General features: G+C 34.0%; 1 protein-coding gene across 11 annotated transcripts in view; it reads right to left on the bottom strand.

Annotated features, from left to right (window-relative positions):
• BIRC6 (baculoviral IAP repeat containing 6) overlaps positions 1-21,721 on the bottom strand; it is a 197,178-nt gene that overhangs the window by 158,499 nt on the left and 16,958 nt on the right. For all 11 annotated transcript variants that reach the window (XR_012511857.1, XM_074378695.1, XM_074378697.1 and 8 more), the window contains exons 2-8: positions 16,330-16,511; positions 14,911-15,048; positions 8,648-8,841; positions 6,327-6,438; positions 4,606-4,688; positions 3,721-3,943; positions 3,478-3,638 (exon numbers count right to left, since the gene is read on the bottom strand). Coding sequence is in view for 10 of the 11 variants with exons in the window: in XM_074378695.1 (XP_074234796.1) it covers positions 3,478-3,638; positions 3,721-3,943; positions 4,606-4,688; positions 6,327-6,438; positions 8,648-8,841; positions 14,911-15,048; positions 16,330-16,511 (1,093 nt within the window). In the remaining variant the exon portion in view is untranslated. The remainder of the gene's footprint in view (positions 1-3,477; positions 3,639-3,720; positions 3,944-4,605; positions 4,689-6,326; positions 6,439-8,647; positions 8,842-14,910; positions 15,049-16,329; positions 16,512-21,721) is intronic.

Here is a 21,721-nt window from a genome sequence, read left to right as displayed (position 1 = left end):
AAAATTAATTTCCATTTCAAAAAAGGTATATATAAGATGAGACAATAAAGAAAAGGTACAATGTTACAACCACTGTTTTGCATCTCAAACATAAGCATCATAGACAACTACTACAACTAGCTTATTTACTTGATCCTTCAGAGTTGTAAAAATTGTGATTAAATTTCCAAACAGATTTTTTTTAAAAACTAGCTTAAATGATGTAAGTGGACTGAGATCCTAACTGATTAAAAATGCTAAAAATGAATCATTTTAAATCAACAAATAAATGTTTGCCTGAAATAGTTTGGTAATCTCTAAAAATTTATAATACAATTTGTAGGAATTTGAAGACTGAATAGGTATGACTGGGGATAGTTTGGGTAAATAAAAGTGAAAAAAAAGCAGCAGCTAATAAAATCAAGCACAAGTTTCCAGTAGTAAAATCATAACTATTCTGTTCCTGAATTAAGGAAAGTCACCCTAAAACCAAATAGAATAGTTATATAAATGTGTATGTATGTATAAGTTCTCACACAAATATGCATTTAATTTTTGTTTTGGGTTTGGGTTTTTTTGTTTGTTTGTTTTGTTTTTGCTTGTTTGGGAAGTGCTGTTAAGAACTCCTTGACAAGCAGGAAAACTACAACTCCTAACTTAGGAGTCAAGATAACAAGACAATAAATAGCCCTTCTGCTCTTCACTCATGTGCCCAAGAAACTGCCAGGTTTTCCCTCTGCATCCAGCTTTATCCTCACTCTCCATTGTTAGCAGACAAGAAAAAAGATGTAATTACAGATCATTCTAGCACAATATTAGGCCGTGTCTGTAGTAACAACCAGCATATCTACTACAGTTCTGAAATTATGATACTTAACTATGGAAATTAAAAGATGCATTTCGCAGGAAGGAAAAGTAATTTTCCCTTTCTGAGACAATGTATTTTACTTCCATCTGAAATACCTAGGCATTTATGCTATTTTATATGAAATGTAAGCTGGTAATTCCCCTTAATAATGCTTAAGGTAATGTTTGAAATTGAGGTGGAGAGATACTTGCTTAGATATTTTGGACAAAATTTCTGTGTTTTAGTTTTTTTCAAGTGGCAATAATTGACCATAAGTCAATTTTGAGCTATAATTCTAAAAATAACAAAAAGAATGTGAAAAAGATGAGCTGCTTATTAGCCTCAAGCTATTCAAATACTAATTGGCTAGTTTCAGAAAAATAATAAAGAAACCTGGAAAAATAAATCCTAAGACGAAATATTAATGATTGGGAATTATCCAGAATGAAGTCCAAACCAAGAAGACACAATTGGTTTCAAGAGTTTTTGAGGGGGGAGGGTATATAGCTCAGTGGTAGAGTGTGTGCTCAGCATGCACTAGGTCCTGGGTTCAATGCCCTGTCCCTTCATTAAAAAAAAATAAAAATAAATAAAACAAATTACCTTCCCCCCAATGAAAAAAAAAATTTTCAAGGAGTTTTTGCATTAAGAAAAATAGTCGAACATTACCCAGCTATACTGAGACAAAAGATAAAATCTTATAGTAGTATATTTTAAAGTAGGAATTCAGGTATCTTGAAGGTACAAAGAATGTTACCAGATAATCATTTTAGTTAGCAAAAAAAAAGCTTTATTCTGAGTCTTCAAAACAAATCTTTTAAAAAAGATTATTTTGTGACAGAAAAATGCTTCTATTACTACACGATAAAATCATATGATTAAAATAACTGAAATGTACACTTAAAGAATGAATCTTATGATGTGTATCTTGTACCACAGAGTAAGAGGCAGTTTTAGCTCATTATAGCCACAACTAACCCAGTAGGAGTCCTGCTACCTCCAGGGGAGAGGAACGGCCAAGAAAGGGCTTGAAGCTCCACCTCTTCAGCTTTCTCCTACCATCCCAACACAAAGTAATCATTCTGAATGACTCATTTCACACTTTGTTGGGAGAAAAGGGTCCTTCTACCATATAAAGAGTTTAAGTCTCTTAAAAAAGCAGGTAGAGGGAATTATAGCTCAACTCCAGCACACTAACTCAGATAATACCTGTCCACCAGAAATACTGGATATGCATTTACCAAAAATGAACATTTTACCAAGGTGTGTGTGTGTAAAATATTAAAACTACATCTCAATTCAATATGTAATCCTCAAATTACAAACTTCCAAGTCAAAGTCATTGTTCAGGATATACCAATTTCAGTATCTCCATTAATAATTTTCCACTAATTTCTAAAAAAAATCAGAACTCAAGCATGCTTACTTTCCAGCCCTACTGGCAAATGTAGTCAAACTCAAGACAATGATGGGCCAATTGCTTTCCCATCAAGCTCTCAGAGGGATTTATAATAACTGAGAACAACCACGAAGCTTTAAATCAGTCTGTTCCAGAGCTCAGACCACATGCATTACTGATGCATAATTTCGACATACTATTACCAAGAGGGACTAGACAGAGGTAAACTTCCCATCTGATATGTTGTGAATTTTCCATTAATTTAAATAATGAAATCATTTCCATTAATAAAGCTTTATATTACTTCTTAATGAAAGCGCATGCCACCAAAAAGACTGTGAAGGACAATGATAAATCACTGACTGTGGTGTAACACCAATCACACATCAGTAACACAAGAAGCCCCTGCAAGTGAAATGATATATCTCAGTATACCAGGACATCTGATCACATTTACACAGACTCCGTTTCACACTGCTACCTTCAGAATCTTAAAAGGTGGTAGCTTCTAATGCTTAAGACAAACTGTGTGGTTTATGGAACCCTTTATTACGTCTACATGGGAATACTACAAATATTGCTCTATAATCCTACCCCAGTTCAGAGTTACAACTGCAGAGCTTCTTGGGAGACAAGTAGGTGAGATGGGATTATATTTTGACTCTCCTGCCCTGCATAGATCAAATACAGCCATAGAAATATGAATCTGTCAGAAAAGCTGAATGGAACAGAATCCAGAAGAGCAACTTTACCAAAATCTTTCTTTAGCAATAATTATTGTGCCTCAACTCAATGCTGACTACTGATATGTTTACTGTTTTAAATTATTAGGTCATCTTGCCTAGCTATAGGTTGCTTTACTATTCATTACCACTTCTGTATTTTAAGGTGCTAATGAAAAAAGGAAAAATGAACCAAATGATTCAATTACTCTATGAAAAGATTTAGTAGAAGGTGAAATTCTAAGTCTAATCCAAGGATTTCACTTCATTATTTATATTTCATTTGTCAATGGGGTTTCCAATTGACATAGATTTAGAAAATAAAGTATGTTTTATAGACTATGGTGTTTCTGAATGAAATTTTTTTCCCATAATCATATACTTCTTTCAGATTTCTAACTAAACATTTAGTCTCTAATCTCTTGACCTAATAATTTTTTCTGTTTCTTTAATTAGAATTAAGAGAACATACAATTTAGGAAAAGAAAACACTTCCCTTCTATAAATACTATTACAACAAATTTACATACCTGTCTCCTTCCAATTTTGGTATATCTGAGCAACTAGAGGAGTCTTCCAGCCATGTAAAAGTTGGTCTCCTTGATTCAACTGCGGAGCTTGGTTCTCCCGATAGAATAAGCTGTTGTACAATTGCTGGATCATATGCATTAATTTCAAACTTTAAGTGCACCTAAACAAATAAATGAGAAACCTAAATTTACACTGATTTTCTTCTGAACTACTAACCTGTCACTTCAAAATTAAAAACATACCTTCATAAGTTTGGAAACATCCCATATACAGATCTTTCCTCGTTTCGTTGCAGCAGCAAGAAAGTGAGGGCAGCTCCCCGACCCAAAGCAAGATATTCTGTCAGTTCCGTCTGTGCAAGGAAACTGTGCAGGACTTGTTGCAAGAGTGACTGACAATGGCACATTCTGTGTGTGTTCACCTTTCACAAATGGGCAGTTTGGGGAATGTCTCTCATGTTCAGACCTTCACAAAAAATTAAGGTAGGGAAAGTTTACTGAACAACAAATCTGTTAAGTTTATACACTAAAAGAGAAACTATATGATATCTTTTCCTTTTTAAAAAAAAACAATTAGTTGAACTTAAAGTATTCTTTCATTAAAAAGACTCATAAACCAAATCATTCAGTTTTACTGAGATCACTCTAACATGTTAAGCACTCACTTTAATAGCACTGTTCACTTTAAGTGATTACAAATAAAGCCAGTCTCAGATTAAAGTGAGAAATAAATGCTATTGTGTAACAGATAAAATTGTTTAAACTCCTGATAGTTCTTCACATTGGCTTCCCACAGCTCTATATAAATAACTACCTGGTTTCCGTTTAAAATTTTTTATGTTAGGTACATTTTATTTCATTTTATCATAGCCTTCTAGTTTTCAGTCAGAGCCCAGTTCCATTCTTTGGCTCTTCTCCCACGTACAGGTCTTGGGTAGTCAAAGACAGAGATCTTATATGCCAAATGATGTGACAGATCATAGTCAGCACTACCTCACTCTCTTAGGACAAAGGCAAAAACACAGATGGCAAAAAGCAAGAATATTAATATACACAGATTAAAAAAATAAGATTCAAAAGCACATTTATAGAACTTAGCCTATTATACTCAGAAAAATCAAGACTCACCAAGGTTCATCAGTAGGTTCCCAACAAACAAGACATACACTACAAGTAAAACACATGGCTCTATCATCTCCAGATGAGGCAGGCTGCAAATTTATAGACAGAAAAGGTTCATCAATATTAAAATAGATTCTTAATAAAAACTCCTAAATAAGTCCATAATTTTAGGTAAAATTCCATACTGAGAAAAAGAAAATTAGCCTATCCCATCAGGCTCCAACAATATACTGAATCCCCAAATACTTTAAATTTGATGTTTTATTTGAAAAGTTGTGTTTCATCAGCAAATAACCACTAAATCAAATATGGAGGCACACACATACTCAATCTCTGATCTACCATCTTCTAATATTACTAAAATATTTTAAATAGAATGAAGTATATGAAAGGAAATAGTCTAACAGGTTTATTATTAAAAACTAAATTCCATACTATTAATAAGAAAGGACAAATAAAAAGGACAAGCAAACAACGGAACATAATTCATGTAACATTCTTTAAGTAAGACACATTGGACAAAAATTCCAAAACCTGAACTGAAATATACCTCTGAAAACTAGTATTTTTGAGTACTTACTCTACTTAGCACTTGCTATGTCTACAGGTGTAAATATATTATATATTTTAGAAGTTAAGAATAATCAGCCCCTGTATTAACAGGTGGCAGAATCTAGAAAACCTATGATTTGCTCTCTTTGCAAAGATGAAATACAATGGATAATAGCTCAATGGAAAAAATGTCAAGGCATCACTTCACAGAGACTGTTTTAGGAAATTACACCAAATAAGAAGAAAGAAGGTAAGTTATTAGGAAAAATGGTCCTTATTCAATCCTTAACTTGGGAAAATAATTTCAGTAACTCTAATAATACCTAGTCTCCAAACAAATCTATCTTTAACTGGAAATCAGACAAACTTGGAATAAAATCTTCAAATACATATGGTTTTCTGATTTAATCTTAAGATACTTCAAGAACTAATCACTCTTAAGATTCTTTATAATACTAACTTCAATGTATTCAAAATTTAATTGAATTCTAAAATTAAATAAGCATGCTTTATGTAAACTGACATGTAAGTATTAGACTTCTTAGCTTCTTTAGCAATGGCAAAACTGTGGTGAGCCAGTCTAGACTACTCTGTTGAGTTTCCTTTACCTGTTCTTTTTATGCCTACCTAAACTCATTTTTCTTAACTTCCCTCTACTTTAACTCAGTGAAGCTTTCTATAATATCCCATTCTCATGCCTTTTTGTCACATTCATCTTTACCCTGTACACACTCCTCTTTTCATACATAAAACTATGACTATTTTCCCTGAATAATTATTTCTCTTTCTACATAATTTCTTTATCAGTTCTTCAATATATGTGTATTCAGGTTACACTATACTATCTGCGATGCTGCTTCCATAGTCATCTAGCATATGGGTAATTTGCATCCCAATAAAATTAAACTTTCAAGAGTAACTGTAATGCATTGCTTTTATTGCATTACCCTAATACTTACTACTCTGTTATGAATGCGTAAGTCAAAACTGAAAATAAACACACATCCAGAGAGCACAACTCCCAAAATAAAACAAAACACACATTACATGTATACACACAAGCACATAGCCAAGTTGCATAAAATAATATACATTTCCAAAAAAGTATTAAAATGTTGACAATTTCACTAAAGGCTACAAAGTCATACTGAAAAAAAATTGACAGTCTTTTTTACCTGATGATAAAATCCAGCTTGAGCCATGGGATCTGGCTGTGCCCATCTATAGCCTACATGAGGCCATGAGGTAAATGTCTCCCTTCTGTTAGCTTCACTATACATCAATGATCTAAAAGTAAATATACTAAATGTAACTGAAGTTAAGCATCAAATTACAGTGACACTCCTAACTAGCACTGGAGAGAAAAATTTATTGGATTATCAACAAAAACTGGGACTGTCTAACGACCAAGGTTAAATCTGTATTTTAAACTAAAAATTCTAAGTTTTAGGAATGTCCCCTGAACAAGAGTTGGGGAAAAGAAATGTTTGATAAGATGGCTACAACTGATAAACAATTCCAGGGGTAGATTAAATTAATCAATGTTGCGAAATCACCAATCAGAGAGCAGAAAATCTGGAAACGTAGAGGCAGAGAAACTTACACTTTCATAATGTGACAAGTTTTACATAAATGGATAAAACCACAACCAAAGGAACAGTGGTTTTATCTCAGCCATACTGAGAAAATATATTCTAGTTTTTTTGTTTTTTTTTTAAGTAGAAAGCAGTTTTCTGTTCCTTCTCCAGAGAAATCCTTTCCCAAGAAACTTATACACTCCAGGAAATTATCAGAAAAAAAAAGGAAATCTTCACGTATGTTTTCTTTAAAATACATTAGCTAGCTGAGAGTGAACCTGTAACAAACTAGAGTACTTTTTTAAAGAAGCCCACCAAAATTAGAAAGTCCAAACAGCTTCAAGTAAGAAAGGACTGATCAACAAAGCTTCCCCTTCCTTACACAAAGTGCAACTGATTTTAAAAAGGACAGAGAAAGAGGTAAAAGTCATCACAAAAAGACCAGAAAAATATTTTTCTTTAAGTTCTTCCCTTAAATTAGAACATGATTTCCTATAATATTGCTAGTGAGCTTTTAGGTATAACTCATAGTTGTGTTCTGACTTCAAAACAAAACAAAAATGTTCGATTAGAAAAGCCTTATCATCTACAGGCTACAGATGTCTTCAGGATCTGTGCCAGTTTCAGAACAGAAAACCTGACCACTTAGTTACATTACCAAACAAAACAGCAATAGCATCCAGTAGACCCTAACTCAAACCTCCGACAAACCTGAGATCATCAAGGTCCTCATAAGGTTCCTAGATTCATTTTTAATGAAATAAACACCACAGGCTACATCAAAATTAACATTTTGAGGGTGGAAGGTATAGCTCAAGTGGTAGAGTGCATGTTTAGCATGCATGAGGTCTTGGGTTCAATCCCCAGTACCTCCTCCAAAGTAAATAAGCCTAATTACCTCTGCCCCTAAAAATAAATAAGTAAAAAATTTTAATTAACATTTTGAGACATTTTAACACCTACAGAAACATTAAAAATCCTATCTAATGAATGAATTTCCTAAAATAAACCATTCATCACAGCTTGCACTGATTTCTTCAGAAACTCTCTTACTGATTGCAAAGAAAACAGCTCTGAAATTATAATCTCAAGATGGGCATGGCTCTCGGACAAGAAACGTTTATTGTAAGTTACAATTCGCATCCAAAGAAAATGTGAAAATGTAAAATGCTACGTGGGAAGGCAAATGTGAACTTATCAAAACAGAACTTCAGCACTTTTAATAAAAATTTGGTATTATTTCAAGTAAAATCATTTAAGTTTTTAAATGAATGTATTACTGGCTTTTTAGTTAGTTTTATACAAAGCAGAACCTCGATAAATCGCTACTGAAGAAAATGATGGTTGAGGTATGATTTTCGTAACACACTATTTAAATCCAGGACAGGCAGCATAAAAATATTAATTCAAAATTGCTCTAATTGTTTAATGCTTTTCATTTTTTTAAGTAGGAAATATTATATGGCTCTTATGTTCAGATTCTGACACAGTCTTTTAATTTACCAAAATTTATGCTGAAGATCAAAAAATTTCATAAAGGCAAAATAATTTTTTTTAATTGAATAGTCAGTTTACAATGTTCTGTCAGTTTCCAAGGCAAAATAATTCTTATACTGAATAATCATAGTATTTGTAAGTTGACTGTGATATTTACTAACCAGGAACAAAGGCTGAATTTTTAAATCAAGTTTTATAATCCCTTTAAATACCTTCCAGGCACCAAAAGAAACTGTTTAATAGCAATTCAAGAAGTATTTACTTCACTTTGGTACTCTGATAGAAATAAAAATCTGAGTGGTTTTCAAAACTATTCTGAAATTTTTTTAAATCACAACCAAATTTTACAGTTATTCTTTGTTAATCCAAAATACTAATCAGTTCAATCTCACTGTTGCATCAGTTTATAAGTAAGGTCATACCTGTCCACAGAACGGCCTGGCCCCACCCCAAGTTCTGGACGTGCACTAGGTAAAAGGTAAGACAATCTGTCCATCACTGAGGACGCCACAGGTAAGGCAGCAACATTTTGATTTATTTTCTTAAGTTCATTCACAATAGCACTGGCAATGGACTTCAAAACATGATGAGGAAGATGAAATGTAACAGTGGCCCACTGAAAGAAAATGGGAGTGTAAGCAAAGGAAAACATACTCAACACTTTTCACCAAAACCATAACTTAAACATTGTAAGAAAAAGAATTATTTACAGTTTCAAGTCAGTTTACTTCATTAATTTATCATTTAAAGCAGAAATCTGCAATTATGTAAAAAATGAAACCTCAACTAATCATCCTGAAAAGAAAGTTTAGAACCGGATGGTAGCACGTCTTTTTACATATCTTATCCACAATTAAGGATCACTAAAATTATCTGTCACTTTTCATATTCCTCCAGCTCATAACACAATGTTAAGCATAAACTAGGCACTCAAATATTCCTATTCATAAAAATATAGTTGTATAATTCATCACTACTGGGTTGCATGAGGATTTACTTTGGATTAGCAGTTTCCTATGTATTTGTTGTTGTCACCATGATATCTAGCAAAAATATCTAAAAGCATAGATCTTGTAGTCACACAGACTTGGATTCCAAGCCCAGCTTCACCATTAACCATGTGATCCTGGTCAGATTAACTTCAGTTTCCTGCTTCTATATTCACATAATGTTCTTATGAAAATTCAAGTAAGGCCTGGTATAGTGCCCGAGAGAGTAAGCATTCAATAAAAGTTAATCACAATTATTCAGTATTAAAATAATTACTTAAAAAGTCAGGCTGCAAAAAAAAATGCTAATTATTATTCTCCAAGAGAAATAAGTCTATAGAGTAATTTCATCTTTATATCCTGTCCCTGCTAGCCTATGAATGGTTTCCATTCTTCCTAATACACTCCAGGCAACCTACTAAATTACTACTTAACCTATATTAATGGAAATACTTGTGGCTAGAAACATGACTTCAATTACGTGAGACAGAGACAGAGACAGACTGACCTTACTTTGTTCCTAGATCTAACCTGTTCATAGATGCAGAGACTCTTGGTTGAAAGGAAGGCTAAATCCTCCTGAAAAAGGATCCTACAATTCCTCAACTATACACTATAAATCACACTCCAAGCCTTCCTCAAAGGCACCTGTGGACATTCACTATAGTCACTGTGCAGGGGAATAGAAAATATTGTGATATCTCAGGCATTACAAGATAATAGCATTGAACTGAACTAAAACATCACTGTGGTCCACTAGTTAAAGTGGGGACTTGTGATGGTGAAACAATTAATGGAATTTTGGCCCAAAGTTGTCACAGTGAACTCTGTGGGTCTCCAGATCTATCTTGTAGTTATTTCTCAAGTTTCCAAATGTACAACTAGAAGAGAAGCAGAATAGGCAATGTAGGAAAAATTCCTACGTTGTTTCTCTAATCCTCTCTGAGGACTATTAAAGTAAGAAAGGCCAAGTGGAAAGGCCCCTAGAAGTTTCATTTTCTACAAAGCTGCTAAATGAAAGCAATACCAGATCCTAAGAAAATTTCTGAGATCAATGTCACTATACTAGACCTGAAAGATACTGTGATAATCAAACTATCTCACCTCCATTTAACTGGCCTATTTGGCCCATGCAAAACATAAATGGGTCTTGAAGAATGACTGTGCATTGTAAAATCAGGTGATGATTTCAACTGCAGCTGCTTTTCCAGATGAAGTATTTTTACTGAAGCAAATCAACAAATCCCTTAATATTTGGTAGGCAGTTACAATTCTGTCAAATACTATTTTCTATACTAATTTTTAGGACCATCCAAAAGCAGACTGCTTTTATCTGGAAAAAACAATAAATCTGCACAGTCCTACCCGAGGACTGTATCTGATGCTTTTTACCGTAACATTGTCTATAGAAATTCTGATCAACCTAATATTCCGCAGATCATCACCTTGGTCTACTATGTAGGCAACATCATACTAACTGGTTCAGATAAGGGGGAAGTAGCAAGAATCTTAAACGCATTAGTAAGAAACATGCAAGCCAGAGAAAATAATCCCCAGAAAAACTCAGGATCCTGCAACCTCTGCGAAATTTCTGGAGGCCCAGTAGTCTAGGCACATCAAGATATTTCCTCCAAGGTAAAAGACAAGTTACTACAACTTGTAAAAGCAAACAATGAAAAAGAGGCACAATGCTTGGTGGGATTAAGTAGATTTTGGACCTGGTGTCCGGTATATTTGAGTATGCTACTCTAACTCAATTATCAAATAATACATAAGGCACGGAACAACAAGCTCTGTAGCACAACCAGACTGAACGACAATATGCTCTCCCACTTGTACTTGATGAGCATACTCAGTGACACTGTAAGTATCTGCCATAAGTAAAGATGCTGTAACTATAACTGTTCTCCTTTTGAGTGACAACCCCTGGCTTCTCAGTAGTCCCTGACAGAAATAACTTATCCATGAGATAAATGTCTACACAATCAGAACTGTCCACCACAAACTACGTGTTATTTAACACAGCAAATCATACTACTGGGCATGAGGGCTATCCTTCATCAAGTGGCTTTTAAGAGATCAGTCTTGAGAAAGTCCAAAAGGCAATTCAATTTTGAACCACCTGAATAGCAAGTTAGCTCAGATTTCCACTCTTAAAATATCTACTCTTATAATGTCTCTTTTCTCATTCCACATTGTTGGCTTCACAGGGAATTTATGATGAGATAACTGAGGAAGAAAACCTTTGGCTCTGACATACAGATGGTTCTGCACACTATGTTGATACCATGCCAAAGTTGATGACTATAGCATCACAGTCCCAGTCAGGACAGTGGTGAAGGTGAATCTTCTCAGTGGGCAGGACTTCAACCAGTACATCTGGCTGTTCTCTTTGGATTGAGAGCTGGCCAGAAGTAAAGGTCTTCACTGATTAATGGCCAGTAGCTAATGTTTTGGCTGAATGGTCAGGCATTTGGAAGATTGTTAACAAGGAAGTTAAGGGTAGAAGTCTATGGACAGACCTATCAAAATAAACACAGAGTGTAAAAATATTTGTGAAATACGTGAATGCTTATCAAAAGGCATCCATTCCAGTGGGTACAGCTCAGCGATAGAGTGCATGCTTAGCATGCACAAGGTCCTGGGTTCAATACCCAGTACTTCCATTTAAAAAAAAAAAAAAACCTTCCATCCTAGAGGAAATGGACAACATGGACAACTTATACACATTATATGAATGTCACTCACCCTTGCTCCATAGCCACTGCAGTCCTTACTCAATGAACCTGTCCTCAAAATGCCACGGCCAGAGATAGAGAGTATGTATAGGCCCAACATGAACTTCCTTTCACTAAGACTAAGCAGGCTAACAACAGGTTAATCTGCCAATGGCAGGTACCAAAGGTGAGCCATCAATATGACACCATTTTCCAGAAGAAGAAGCCAGCTATCTGATTGCAGGTTGATTATATTGGATTCCTTCAGTCATGGATTGGGTGGCAATTTGTCTTCACTGTAATACATAACGTACTTCAGAGGTACATTTATCTGTTCCACCCACAATGCTTCTGCCATAATATTACAATACCTGTGGACTAACAGAATGGCTTATGTACCAACAAGGTATTCCACACAACTATGCTTTTTGCTTCTGACCAAGAAAGCACTTCAAGGAAAAAAAAGGGTGGAAGCAGCAATGGGCTCTTGTCCATGAAACTGACTGTTCCTACTGTGGCATCATACTGAAGGAGCTGAGCTGACAAAAAAGATTCATTTTCAGTACTAATTGGGAGAGATGCCTGAAAGGTGGGAGTTCTACCTTACAGGATTTTATATATATATGCTTTGAATCAACAAAAAGTACGTGACACAGCTTCTCCTAGCAAGGTCACTATTATACTTAGTAATCCATTCACAGGTATTTTTTTTCCTAAGCTTTAGGCTCTAGAGGTCTTACATCAAGGAAGGAATGTTCCACCAAGGGTACAACAATGGTTCCATTGAATTAGGTGTTGATACTACTACTCAGTAATTTGGGTTTCCTCTTGTCACTGACTCACCAAGCAAAGGTGGTTATTCTATTGGCTGGTTATGATTTAAAATGACAAACACATGGGGGAATCAGACTGATGCTAAATAACAGAAGCAAGGAGAACTTAATTACAATCCAGGAGAATCTCTAGGGTGCCTCTAAGTCCTTCCACGTCCAGTAGTAAGAGTGAAAGGACAATTACAACTTAACACAGCACCACAGAGGATGTGGATCCTACAAGAGTAAAGACTTGGGTCACTCCATCACATAAAGACACTTGATTAGTTACAGTGCTGGCTGAGGACAAAGGAAATATGGAATAGGTAGGGAGAAGAGGGAGGCTCTAAATATCAAGTATATCCTCTTAACCAGAACTAAGGGATATACAGCTACACAGAGTTTCTTTCTTTATTATATAAATGATAGACGGATATAGATTTAGATAGATACACAGAGATAGACTTATTATTTTATGTAAGAATTTTTGTTTCTAGTTAATTTAGTCTTTAGGTAGCACAGTTCTGTTACTAAACATCTGAGACTATAATTAAATGTTAGGAGTAGTTAATATCACCTAGGCTTAAATAAAATATCTGTTGGAACTTAGAGTCTGTCTGTTCTTGGGATGGGGAGAGAGAATCTTCATTTTGTAAAAAGGAATGGTGCCTCTTGTTAAGCAAAAACATAATACTTTTGCTGTACGAAAGTTTAAACACATATAGACAGTACATATGGAGATGCTGAGTAGCCGAAGGAGTAGACTGTGACAGTTACTAAACCACTGTCTCTCAGGTCCAAACCTACCCTTTATCTCTGTTCCCTGTCATGCTGGAGTTGGGATTCTGTAAACCAGTTTGCCAACCAGTTTCCAGACTGTTAAGTTCTGACAAAAGGAACACAGGATGAAAACTGGAAAGCATGATGAGAGGAGAAAGACTTACTCCTTTATTACTTGTCAATGCTGTCAACATTGCTTTAGCAAAGGACCTGGTAGTAGCAGTTGATTCTTCCTGTCTTCAGAGATTTTTTTGTTTTAGCATTCCTAGAACCAGTCTTAAAAGCTCCCTCAGAGGCGTTAACATCAGCAAAGTAGCACCTCTCTTCAGAGATCTGAGTCTCAGTTCCACAAGTTTCAATCTCCAAGCTCCTGAGGTACCTATGGGCAACAGCTCCTCAGAAGTCTGAGTCCCAGACCCACAGGGCATATTCTGTAAGTTTCTAAGTATCTAAGTTCTGAAAATCCTAACCTCTTGTTCCTTCAGACCTAGGTAAGGGTGCTTCCCATAATTATCATCTGTGTATTAACTCAGGGTTTCCTTTTCACTTTTCCAGTTCTTACACACATGTTAAATCAATTCCTTACAATAAATTCTCTCTGTTGTAATGCATAGTATGGCTTCTGTTTTACTAAATAAAATGTCCCATCAATGGAATAAAATCATGGTAAATCTATAAAATAAACTTCAATATAAATATTAGGAAGAATACAGATAATCTATGAGGACTGATATGAAAAGATACTCAAGATACATTCTTCAATGAAAAAAAAAAAAGTATATGGTATAGCCTGAATGTTTGTGTCCCCCACCCCAAAATTCATCTTTGAAATCCTAACCCCAAAAGGGGATAGTATTAGTAGGTAGGGCCTTTGGAAGATACGTAAGTCATGAAGGTGGAGCCTGCTTTATAAAAGGCTCCAGAGGGATCCCTGGCCTTTTCCACCACGTAAAAAGCACAGCAAGAAGGCGCCAGCTATGACCCAGGAAGAAGGACTTACCAAAAGAATACCACTCAGTCAGTGGTATTCTGTTATAGCAACCCAAGCAGACTAAGACATTAATATCACAGTACATAGTATAATTTCAACTGTAGAAGAACTGAGAAGAGGACATTTATAAACATAGAAGTTATTTTTAGAAAAATAGCTTTTACTTTCTACCTTATACCCTTTGGCATAAAAATTTTATATGTACTACATTTATAACTTAGAAAAGATCTTAAAAGAAAAATGCAGAATTAATGAAATATACCTGAGGATTTAATTCAGAGTACCATCTCCCACAGACATCCTAGTCATCAGTGTGGGGAGGACAGAGAAGGGTGAAAGTATAGAGGTGTTCTCTCTATTATAACCTCAAACAAGGTAATTTTTTTACCTTCTTACCTTAGCAACTTTGTGGTTTGCTGCAGTCTCATGAGATGTATTTTTCAAACCATCTTTGAGCTGTGTGATGAACAAATCATAACCCTCCGTGCTAGAAATATCTACCTTTTCTAAACATGCTGATAAGAGCTGTTGTGCCTAAATAAAAGATGATCACAAAAAATTAAACACAACAGAAAATGTTAAATTCAGATCCTTATACAAATATTTTCATTCTGACAGGTACTATACTAAAGCTTGCCTACTTTTTTCAAAACAAACTTAATTAATCTAGATGACTAGATGACTTTAGTGTTATGACACTAAACATGAAATCTAAGTATATATATGTTGGATTTTTGGGGTTTTTTTACAAAAAGCCTTCAAAGAAGGAATGAAATCATTTATACTGCACTTAAAATTCACACATTAATACTTTTCATGTACTAAAAAATGGGAAATATGATATACAGATTTTATTAACTAATCATATCAATCCACCAAATGCAAAACAATTAATAATCAACAACTTGGTATGAAGACAGAAATAATACCTCACTTTATTAGGAAGTATATAGCATTATAATCTTTAATATTCTGAGATGATTTAAAATCTTGATAAATCTGAAAACTGTACTTTCAAATTACATGATATGACCATCAACACATACCAAAGGATTTAAGTTAGGATAGACTTAAAAATTAAGTAATGCATATGTAACACAAGAAAATACACATGGCTGAAATTTTAAACTAAAATTCTTAAGAAACATGATACACAGCAAAGATTACTGGTTGTCCATTAATATTTATTCCTTTTTTTTAATATTAAAGAAGAAAGAACCACCTCAGCTTAATGTGGCCTTGTGAGTAAACTCTGGCTAATGGGGTGAATATGAAAAGGATATATGTGAGATAGTTTATAAAAGAGAACAAGAAAAATGAGGGGGCTAGGGGAAAGGGAGGAAGGGGATGAGGGAGGTGAAGGGAAAGGACAGGAAGCAGAGTGGGAAATGCCAGTGTGCTTCCCTGGCCTTTTGCCCTCCCCTTCTTTCCCTAAGACTAGGAAATAATGAAACTTGAAGCAGCTGTCTTGGACTCACAAGATGGAAGCTAAGTGTTTAGGTAAGTAAGCTGTCCCTACACTTAGCCCTGCTTTGTTACTGGAAAGAAACTATCTTGTTTAAGCCATTGTATTTTAGGGTCTCTGTTACAGTGGTTTATCCTGTACAGTTCACGCATACCATTTTAACAAGTATCAATTAATTATGCAGAGAAAAGACAAGTATTTCAAGAAAGCTGTGATCAATAAGTCAATTCTTTGTTTTTTATAGGGGTACGTATATAATATCCTCAAAAGACAACCTAATTTCATTTAACAGCTAATAGGTCTGAGACTACATTAAGTAGAAAAGCATATTGATACTGATTTCAACTTACCTCGGTAACAGGTAATTCAAGCTGAACCACATCATCCTGCTTTGAAACTGGAGTTTGCAGAGCAGTGTCTAACAACAAGATTCCATTAAGGTCCTTCCTACACCCTACTGCATAATCATCCACAAATATAACTTTATCCACGGCAGAAATATACTGACATTTCACCTGTCCACCTGGTTTAGCTGTTAAAAGAACAAAAATTCAATACTTAAGATTTTAAAACCAATAGTCCATTTAAAATAAATGTTTATATGGCAACTAAACATAATATATAATCTTCAACTGGAAAAATGCTCTAAAGGACATTATCAGAACTGGTTAAATCAGAGTATGTACTGCAGATTACCATAACAATATGAAATTAACAGAACTTGAAAACTAAATTGCTGTTATAAAAGAGAGTATCATTGTTTTTAGAAATAAACACAGAAATAGTAAAGGGTAAAGGGGCATGATATATTATATAAACCTACTCACGATAGCGCAAAAGTAATACGTATGTATACGTGGGGAAACGATTAGCAAATGTGGTAAAACATTTACAATTAAAGTAAGTGTAACTGGGTAAAAGTTATAGGGAAGTTCTTTGCATTACACTATTTTAAAATAAAGTGGAAAAAATTTTTCAATATTCAATACTATACAACTTTGGAAATCAACTACATTTCAATTAAATAAATAAATAAATAGGATATTCTATATTTTATTTATGTCTTTTTTTTTTTTTGCAAAAATCATTAAGCATAAAGTCAGTGTGGATAGTTTCGAGGTAATTACCTCAAAAATTTATTTAGGGCTTTTTGTATCTGAGATAAAACTATGGAAAATGTTTATAACCTAAGTTAAGACAAAGAGAACTAGTAAAATCTCTAGTTAAACACCACTAAAAAAACACAGTCAACTATGAAGATCAATGTTCCCTGAAGTTTCTGCTGAATCGATATAAGAAGAGTATTTTTTAATGGAAAGCCAGTGAATACACTAACTATAAAATTTCTCAGGATAAGTTAGCGTAGAATTTCAAGAAGTCTTATAAAACGTAGTAAAAGATAGAAGCCTTAAATATAATACCAAAAAATAGTTTGGAAAAGGTAACATCAATTTTTACATTTAAATTCATAAGGAGATTTATAAGGAAACTAATGTTAAGTGTTCTGCCACGAATATAATGTCTCTGTAAAAAGACTTCAAAGAATGAGCAACTGTGAAATTCTATTGCACTAGAGAAGATACTTCTCTGTGGGCAAGCAATCCTGCTGCCAGTACAGCTTATTCTAAACTCCAATCTCAACTCTAAAGAACATTCCTGATATTAGTACTGTTATTACCTAGTGATACAAAAGTAGAAAGGAAGAGAAACTCACCGATCTCTAGGACAACTATAAAACATGTTATAATCAATAAACACTAGGGGTGGCTTTCTTAACCCAGATATTTATAGTTCTCTCAAGCTCTTGGAGGCATTACAAAATTGAGTAAGAATTAATTCATTATCTACATAAAACAAAGAATAATTCGTGGAATTTCTATAGTTCATTCTCAGATCTGAAGGTTTGAAATATATGTTAGCATATAGGAAAATACAATAAAATCAGAGTATTTACCTAGCACTCTGATCTCTAGGTAAAACCACAACAAACCATACAAATTACAGGAACTCAGAGTAAAATTGTGTAAGAAATTGTAAAGATAGTTTCAAAATTCATTAACTATAATTTTTTTAAATAGACTATTCTTTTTTAACAGCAGTTTCAGGTTCACAGCAAAACTGAGCAGAAGGCACAGAGATTTCCCGTATGTGCTCTGCCCCTACAAGTAACTACGAAAAATTTTAAAACAAACTACGAATTCTGTTTTATTTTAGGGGCATGTAATTAGGTAATGAACTATAAAAATCATTATTTTGTTAAAACTTCCCCAGAGAGGTATAAAATGTGAGACTCTACACCAGGGTTTTCAACTGGGTTTCCATGTTAGAATTCCATATATATAGTCACAGAGATTCCTCAAAAGATCATGATTGAAAAAAAGTCAACACTGTTTTTTAACTTCTTACACTATGCTCTACTAGCACTCAAAGTAATGCACAGTGACCAAGCAGCCCTACTGGCAATTTCTTCAGAGGTCTTTCAGGCCCATAGAGCAGCGTGTTAACAGGCCCACGTTTACTCAGATGAGTCCACTCACGGTTTTTTACAGAAGACCGTTCTTAACTGGTGACTGCTGTACTGCACAGAGGGAAGACAGTAAACTGATTATCAGCCATATCACCCCAAAGGCTCTTTGAGCTTATACGACCTCATCTTAACTAATTACATCTGCAAAGACCCTATTTCTAAGTAAGGTCATATTCTGAGGTTCCATGTGGACATGAATTTTGAGAGAGGATTATGCAACCCACTACAGGCTCTTTCTCTGTATCTTCTGCTCAGCCTGAGAACTTCATTTTGAGAGAAAGCGCTTTATTAATGTAGTCTGATAGTATGCTCAAGATTCAATTTACACCTGCCCCTAAACAAGTCCTAGATTTCTGTGAAGAAACAATATCCTGCATTGAATAAAGAATATTTTGTGGAACTTTTCACCTTCTTACATGTCTAAGCAACTCTTTTCTTACTTAACAAGAAATTAGACCAATGACAGAAATTCTCTAATTTGGGTTAAAAATTGAATCCACGTGTTCTTTAAGTTTGACCCAGAATTGACTACCTGTACAGCAAAAAAAAAGGAAAGAAAGAAAAAAAGCACAGGTTTCATAATAAGAGGTAAATTCAACATTTATTTTTAATTGTCCTAAGAATAACAATTTTAAGCACATAATGGTTCATAAAAGAGATGAAGAAACCAAGAAACCTATGTTTGAGCCAGGTTGTGTCACTCAGTAAGAAAACATCTTTTCAAAGTCTTGCATGAAATTGTATCTTAAGTTATACTTTTATCCATACTGCTTTGTCTGTGGTTTTAGTAGCATTACTATGCAACACTGTCAAAAATTTTTAATGTTGTAAATAATATTAATAAATAACTTATAACCTATATTTAAATTAAATCTCCCAAGACTACCTTTAAAAATTTTTCATCCTATTTTGACATAAACCAGTTATTTAACAGAAATTTATTTTGTTTTCCTTATGAGTTTAAAATGTCTGAAAATAAACTTCTCAAGGACAGATAAGCTCTGCTTAACTGTTTGTTAAGTTTTCAAGAAAAGTTTCAAAAAAACCATTTTTGGTTTTTAAATAGAGGGGGAAAACTCTTATACATACCCTATAACCACCAATTTTTATCACCCTATTGCACCTTATTTAAGAATTTTGTACAGAAGATACTTGTAAAATGACTTTTAAACCTACATGGATATGGTTTAAAAATAAATTCAAGCAAAAAATTTAATAGAAGAAAAACTCAAATTTCCTCCATCTATACCAGTGATCAACAAACTTCTTATGTAAAGGTCAGATAGTAAATACCCAGTGCCTTGCAAGACACATACGTGGTCTTTCTCACAATTACTCAACCCTGCCACTGTAGTGCAAAAGCAGCATGTAAATAAATGGGTGTGGATGTGTTCCAGTAGCATTTTATTTATAAAATCAGGAGACAGCCTGAAGGCTACAGAGGTGGTAGGCCATAGTTTACAGACCCTGGATTGACACCAATGACTTACATTAGCACAGATTTTCTTTTGGGGCAGGGGAAACCATAAAAATAGTAGGTTAACAATTCAGCCAAACACAATAAGCTGCTGAAAACTAACAAAGAAAAATCCTGAAAGCAACGAGAGGATACATTACATACAGACAAGTAATAATTACAACGAAAGCACATTTATCATTAAAAACCATGGGGTTCTTTAGGAACTGGACCACTTTTAAAGTACTGAAAAAAGAAATTCTATATTCAACAAAAATATCCGTCAGGAATGAAGGTGAAATAAAGACATTCTCAGATGAAGGACTACTAGTGAGAAATTTTGCCAGCAAACCTGCTTGAAAAGAACCACAAAAAGTTCATCAAAGAGAAGGGAAATTATTTCAGAAGTAAACCTACGATTATCAAGAATGAGGGAAGAGCAACAGAAATGGTAAATATCTGGGTAAATATAAATGATCATTCTTCACCTCAGTTTTAACTATTAGACAACTGAAAGCAAAAATTACAATGTCTGATGGTCTTCAATGTCACATAGATGTAATAAGTAAGTCCAGTATAATTTAAGAGACAGAAGGGTATGATAGGGTGGTAATGTTTCTACATTTCACTTAAAGTGGTAAAATATTGATTCTAAATAGACTGAGGAAAGTATATATATTGCAAGCCCTCAAATAATTACAAAAATATATACAATTAGTCAAAAGCAATATGTAAGTGTAAAAAAAAAAAAATCAAACCAAAAATAGGAGAAAAAAAGAGGAAACAAATAAAACATGGAATAACTAAATCAAAATATTAACAATTACATTAAATATAAATGGCCTAAGTATGCCAATGAAAAGACAAATTGAGTTTAAACACACAATCCAACTCTATGATGTCTACAAGAAACTTACTATTCTGAAAGGGTAAAAGTAGGGGGGGGCAAGGTATAGCTCAAGTTGAAGAGCACCTGCTTAGCATGCACAAGGTCCTGGGTTCGATCCCCAGTACTTCCATTAAATAAACAATCAAACCTAGTTACCTCCCCCACCTGAACAAAAATAAAAGGGTAAAAATAAAAGTAAAAGGATAGAAAAAAGATGTATCATGCCAATGTTGATCAAAGAAAGATGGAATGGCTATATTTAGATCAAGCAGGCATGCATGGGGCTTTACATGATAAAAGGATCAATTCATGAAGAAGAAAAGGCAATTCTAAATACATATACACCTAACCAATTAAAGGGAGACTTCTGAAGGACTGTTTAAGATATATATGTATGTTTATATACCTAACAGAACTTCAAAATACATTCAGCAAAAATTAAAAGAACTGAAAGGAGAAACAGGCAACCAAAATTACAGTTAGAAACTTCAACTTTCAGTAATTGATAGAACTAGAACTAGTAGATAGAAAACTAGCAAAAATATAGAGAAACTGAACAACACCATCAACCAATGACATTTTTAAAATATTCCATCTATCAACAGTAGAATGCACGTTCATTTCAGGTGCACATCAAACATTCATCAATACAGATCATATCTTGGGTCATGAAAAAGAAATGAAATTAAAAGTATGTTCTCTGACCATAATGTATTTAAGTAGAAATCAATAACAGAAATATAATGGGAAACCTTTAAATACTTAGAAATTAAAAAAATACTTCTCAATAACCCTTAGGCCAATACATAAGTCTCAAGTAACTCAGAAAATATTTCTAAAAGAATGAAAATGAAAATATAATATCAAAGT

The sequence above is a fragment of the Camelus bactrianus genome, chromosome 15 (genome assembly GCF_048773025.1).
Source record: "Camelus bactrianus isolate YW-2024 breed Bactrian camel chromosome 15, ASM4877302v1, whole genome shotgun sequence".
NCBI lineage: Eukaryota > Metazoa > Chordata > Mammalia > Artiodactyla > Camelidae > Camelus > Camelus bactrianus.
This window is presented reverse-complemented; position numbering and strand designations above follow the sequence as displayed.